A 5549-nucleotide genomic window follows, 5' to 3' on the forward strand; every position below is an offset into this window, starting at 1 on the left:
CGACAACTTAGGAATAACTATTCAGTTCCACAGTGGAAAGAACCCATCCTTCTTCCTGAAACTTAAAGACAAGTTTGGACGCCCAACTACAAATATGTGATGGGAGAGAAAGAGAGTTGAACATCTTTCAAAGAGTGAAGAGGTTAAAGCATCATCTTGTCAAAATTCTGCAGAGCATCCCAAATGATTCTGCAGAGCAAAACATGCAGTTTCGCCCTGTCAAAATTCAAAAATCCACCCTCCTGCGAAAACAGAGTGCCAAACTCATTGACAAAATCTCTGTCCTTCTTCATTCACTATAGGAGATACAAAATTATGAAATCAAATAAAAATTTAGCAAGTCCAAATTCCACCCAAAACTTAAAATTCGAAAATGAATGTAACAAGCCTGCAAAATTGGTTCATATGAGATGTTCAACTTTAATCATCATCAGAAAAAAAGAAGAGAGAAGTTCCAACCACACCCAAACCATATAAATAAATAGTAACTAACCAGACTAAAAACCTTCCTTTATCTTTATGTGAAATACTATGCAGATCTAACGATGTCAAAAATTGGGTTAAGATGCTCAGTGAAACGAGCATTCCAAAATTAACTTTATTCCCTCTCCAGAATCTCTAACGCTATTTGCTACTGAGCTTCCTCTCTTCGATATGACTTGTTGTTGCATCAGTAGTTGATATACTCATGGGCTCTACTCCTGTGGGGGAATGGATGTCGGCGGCAACAACCATTTCATCCAATCATACTTTCTCCTTATTTTATCGCCCTAAAGTTATAATGCAAGTGCAAATCAGACAATAAGAAATTGAGAAGAATTTAACAAGAGAAGTAAATGATTCATAAGCCCAATTAAACAATCATGTGCAAACAAAAAGATTAAAGAAATTCTGAGATGCAAATGTTGTAAACATACCTGGATTTCGATGATACTTGAGAACTGCACTGCATTTAATACGACTAGGTAGTTGTGTGTCCGCAATTTAATCTGCACAATATACACATAAAAATAGTGACCATGTCAAAGTGGGAACACGATACTGTGTGTATTAGACATGTAGGTGACGTTAGCTTAGTTGTGTGGGCAAGGTGAAGTGTGACCAACACCTAAAGCTTGTGTGAGGGTATCATGCCATCAAAAATCTCATAACAAAGCAAATTCATTAACATATTATTTGCCTTTCGCGCCATGAACATGACGCTATTGTCAAAAGACACGGTTTAACAATTGTTAAGGTTTTGAGCAAAGGACTTAATAGAGAAATTCATAAATAATTCATTTTAATAGAATTTCACTGCAAACAAAAATTTCAAGTGCATTTCTAGAGTAAACTTTCAAGATATAAGTAAAAACACAATGTAGCAACATTTTAGCCTAAAAGAGGGAGGAAGTAGACACTAGTAACAAAAAGGAGCTACACAAGTTCTTAATATTTGTTCATTCAAGTATGGTGCTTATATAAACGAGAATGTCCAAAAGAAATATGGATGTAATCTACGTAATAATTCTCCATCGATGGGCTCATATAATTCCACTTCGCTATTGAAGACTCCAATGGTATCTGTGCTGTCATTGGTTTAATTTTTTTTTCACTGGCTTCACCAAGAGGCATAGGCGTGATCCAACTTGCACCTTTAGTATATGGTAATAGACCCTAACACTGACTAATTGCAAAAGTGTGTAGTAATTAACCTAACATATACAGAAAATTTAATAGACAATAGACGTCTGAAGTTCAAAAGAGTAAATAAAGTTGGTTCTATATGTAAGGCTGAACAGATGGGGCAAAAAAGTAGTTAGATGAAGTACATTTCAGAAATATGTTGCAGTAATGGAAACTAGCTGGTCATTAAAATTGCAAACACCAATATAAAAGAAATGAAAGCTTTGAAATAGCTAAACAAGCCAAAGACGGTATATATGATACGATGAGTAATACTGCGAGACTTGTAGTCTTAACTATATGGGTAGAAACAAAGGTAAGCTCCACAGGTGACTACCACAAAAGATGCTCCATATCACTTTTTAGCGCAGCAACCCAGTTTAAAAGTTTAGGTTTTGCATTTTCCTCATAAAAGTCCATGGAGTTCCTAGTGGTCATCCATTTATGATCAATCTTTCCTTTTGCTTAATTCACGGTTAGCTCCTTAAGATGGTATAGACGAATAAGCAAATAATGCTACTTTTTTTCTTTCATGATCACTGACAAGTATTCCTTTTTCAATTAGTATTAGGAAGATAAAGATTGAGTTTGTCCGTCTAAATATTTATCTTTTTCCAGTCTAATTGAAGTATTGAACAGATATAAAAGTTTGAAACGATTTAAATACGTTAAGTGCTAACTTACTAGATTGAACCCTGCTACTAAAGGAAGAGAAACAAATCCTTGTCCATCCATGTGTTCACGCAAGTAGGTGTCTTTGCATAAATTATCGTCACTGTAAGAGTAAGCAACATTATTTCATGGTAATTAACACTCAAAAGATGACTATTTTAATAACTCGAAGAATAATGAATTAGAATACCTGAAATAATATTCTATTTGTTTCATTATTGCAAACAATAGAGGATCAGGATATATGTACTGTGGCATTGACACATAATGCGGTGGCCCCCAAAACCCTCCTTCAAGAAAGTTAACAACATCAATGTCAAGTCAATACCCTAACATAATTACAAGAAAAAGATTCATGAGAAACCAAACATTGTAGAGGTACCTTGGCCATTAGCAATTGGTGGTGGAACAGGAAAGCGAGCGGGAAACGGAGGTCTCATATTTGGAAAAAATCCGTTTGGATATTGATAAGACATTCTGAATCCTCTACCACCGTAATTGACATGATCATAAAAACTATACCAATTTGGATTAAACTGATCATGTCTACCTCTGTAATTATTCCTCCTTGAAGAATTATGAGGATGATAATATCCATGACGGGGTTGTGGTATAAAACCTGCCCTAGGTTTTCCATTGAAATTATTCCTCTTATGATGAGGAGGGTCTCTTGGAGATGATTTTGAAACTACAACATTCTCTGATTTTTGGTCAGTAGGTAATGCATAATTTTGATTGAAATTAGGGTTTGCGTTACTTTTCAATTCCTCTTGGGATTCAGATACAATTACAGAACCCTAAAATTAAAAAAAACATCAAAATTTAAGCATACATATAGATAAGTAATTAACTTTAAGAAAAAGAAAAAAGATTATCAATTTAGAGATTAAAAATCAGACCTGAGGGGTTGACAGTGATACATCAGAGATATCTGTCAGAGAATCGGAAGAAGATTTTGGCAAAGCGTTGGCTGAATCAGGAGATTCTTTGCCAAGCCATGGCCAAGATACATCACACATTACTGGAGCAATTTCAACAACAGATTCGTTCAAAGGTTTGATCCAAGCTGCAGGAGGAAGAGGTTCCTCTGATAGACTGGTGGGTTCACCATTACCGGAGGAGAATATACCATTAACATGGCAGTCGTGAATTGTAAAAGACATGGCCGAATCAATCAAAATCAAAACACGCAGGTTGACAAAATAATCAAGATACTTAATAGATATTCACCGAGAAATAGAATCCTATACAAAGTTAAACCAGTTAAAAGAAAATCATTAGAAGATTAATAAATCAAACATTGACAACAACAATCCATTAAAAACTAAAATTAGAAAATATAAACATTGACATAATAGAAAGATAGGATTTAGGGTTTAGAAGGAATACAAGATTCTCTGTTGCAGAGAGGAAACTATGGAGCTCGACGGCCACCACGCCGAACTACTTATTCTCCATCCACTAATAAAGATAAAAAATTCCTCCTAACGGGTGAGAAGAAGAAAAATCTGTTTTTTCTTTCTTATACCCTAAGGTAAATGCCACATCATCGTTAGACTTATTTCTAGTTAGTTTTGAACTTCTAATTATGTAGCATGAATTTCGTTTGGGAAGGCAAAAAGTAACTTGTAGTATTGCTACTAGGACCCTATTTTTAATTACTTTTTAGTTGTTTTACACCGTCTTGGGACGTCAGTAGCAATATATCGAAGGGCGCTTTTAGTGCTATCCTTTGTTATGATATATTCAAATCTTTGCAAGATTTGATTATTGGCCCGGTCAGTTCTAACTAGACAAAGGGATTTATTTTAACTTTTTCAACCTTCTAGAAACTTAATTTTTTGAAGAATGATAAATAAATAAAGATAAGGTGAAGAGAGGTCTGAAAGAAGGGTCACTTGTTTTAGCCCTCTCATACTTTCCTGTTCTACATACTCATTTCCCCCAAAACAAATCCTAATAACAAATTGGAAAAATTTGTAACTTATTTTCTACAAAATCTTCAATTGTAGTAGTGCTGAATCAGAAAAATAATCAAAAATTTTATAAGTACAGAAGAAGAAATTAAAAATAACCTTCAAAGTACACGACATTCTAACTTGCTTCCTGCTATTCCTCCACGACTTGCAAAAATGGCAATTAACAAACAAGTTTATCAATCAAGTGATATAATTTATAAAATCTTCAAGCAACAAAATAAAACCCTAGAAGGAGAGAGAAAGATGAATACGCTTGGCCATCTCGGATATTGATTAATCATTGCTGAGACTAGGGGTGGGAATTATGCCAATGAGCCTGAGCCCGAGCCCGCCCATGGGCACCCGAGCCCAATGAGGACCATGGACTCCCGCATCCGTTTTGGGCACAACACGCCAAATTTTGGTGGGCGGACATGGGTTAAAACCTCTACCCTCACACCCGCCCACGTTAGTATCGCTTAATGATAACCAACCAAATTACATCAATTTTTTGGGTTGATGAAGCCCAACAGTTCATGTTGCAAGGCCTAGTTAAGATGATAAACAATATGTTTAAGGACAATCACACGAACCCAATGCATTGTTTTGCAATGGGTTAAGAGAATTCCTTGTGGGTTAGTGAAGTAGTGCGATAAGTTTATATTATCACAATCCCGTAGAATTTTTCATTAGATTTTAATGTCGGATTAAATTCCTATAAGGAACACACACAAATAGCTTCTAATTTTAGTCGCACATTGCCTCTCTAGAATTAGGAAAGGTGTTTAAAGGGAGAGGAAGAAGTGCACTTTTTCAAGTCACAGAGTTACCCGCTACCCGCCCGCCCATACCCAAATTACCCGAGTTTCTTAATGGGCTTGGGCGGGGAATGGCCAAGGCGAATTTCAAAATTACCCATCCGATTAACCCGTTTACCCTAATAACCATTTAAATTTGGTGCCCGACCCGCCCAACCCGATGCTTAAAGTGCCGGTGGACGCCCATACCCGTCCGTTTCCCACCCCTAGCTGAGAAAGTTGTAATTAGTTGCCAAATGTTCTCCGTTTGCATAAAATAAAGTATACCCATGATTTAATAACCCTACATTACCAAAACCCATATATCAAAATGGAAGTTTTATGGGGGTTTTATGTACCTGAATTCATCTGAGCTACTGCTGCTTCAGTAAATGGTGGTTTAATGTAGATTAAAGAACTATTATCCTACAAAATAGGAATGGAATTCAATTATGGT

General features: G+C 35.9%; 1 protein-coding gene across 2 annotated transcripts; it reads right to left on the minus strand.

Annotated features, from left to right (window-relative positions):
• Window positions 1–243: 243 nt before the first annotated feature.
• On the minus strand, window positions 244–4587 carry LOC147533750 (la-related protein 1C-like). 2 transcript variants are annotated; one of them, XM_086647949.1, is made up of 8 exons: window positions 4568–4587; window positions 4413–4460; window positions 3237–3581; window positions 2720–3134; window positions 2528–2627; window positions 2350–2440; window positions 918–989; window positions 244–770 (listed from the first exon to the last, which is right to left on the minus strand). In XM_086647949.1, the coding sequence occupies exons 3-8, from the start codon at window positions 3498–3500 to the stop codon at window positions 696–698; spliced, it is 1017 nt and encodes a 338-aa protein (XP_086504075.1). In that variant the 5' UTR covers window positions 3501–3581; window positions 4413–4460; window positions 4568–4587; the 3' UTR covers window positions 244–695. The 2 variants fall into 2 exon arrangements, with proteins under 2 accessions (XP_086504075.1, XP_086504074.1); XM_086647948.1 differs by lacking the exons at window positions 4413–4460; window positions 4568–4587 and adding an exon at window positions 3727–3873.
• Window positions 4588–5549: the final 962 nt, after the last annotated feature.

The sequence above is a fragment of the Eschscholzia californica genome, unplaced genomic scaffold (genome assembly GCF_041429995.1).
Source record: "Eschscholzia californica isolate CP2 unplaced genomic scaffold, dmEscCali1.0.p SCAF_6, whole genome shotgun sequence".
In the NCBI taxonomy this organism is placed as follows: Eukaryota; Viridiplantae; Streptophyta; class Magnoliopsida; order Ranunculales; family Papaveraceae; genus Eschscholzia; species Eschscholzia californica.

Coding starts and splice junctions, on each gene's coding strand:
- LOC147533750 (XM_086647949.1), bottom strand. CDS start 3,500: ATGTCTTTTACAATTCACGACTGCCATGTTAATGGTATATTCTCCTCC. Junction 2,441..2,527: donor CAAATAGAATATTATTTCAG/GTATTCTAATTC, acceptor TTACTCTTACAG/TGACGATAATTTATGCAAAG. Junction 771..917: donor CAAGTATCATCGAAATCCAG/GTATGTTTACAA, acceptor TTATAACTTTAG/GGCGATAAAATAAGGAGAAA.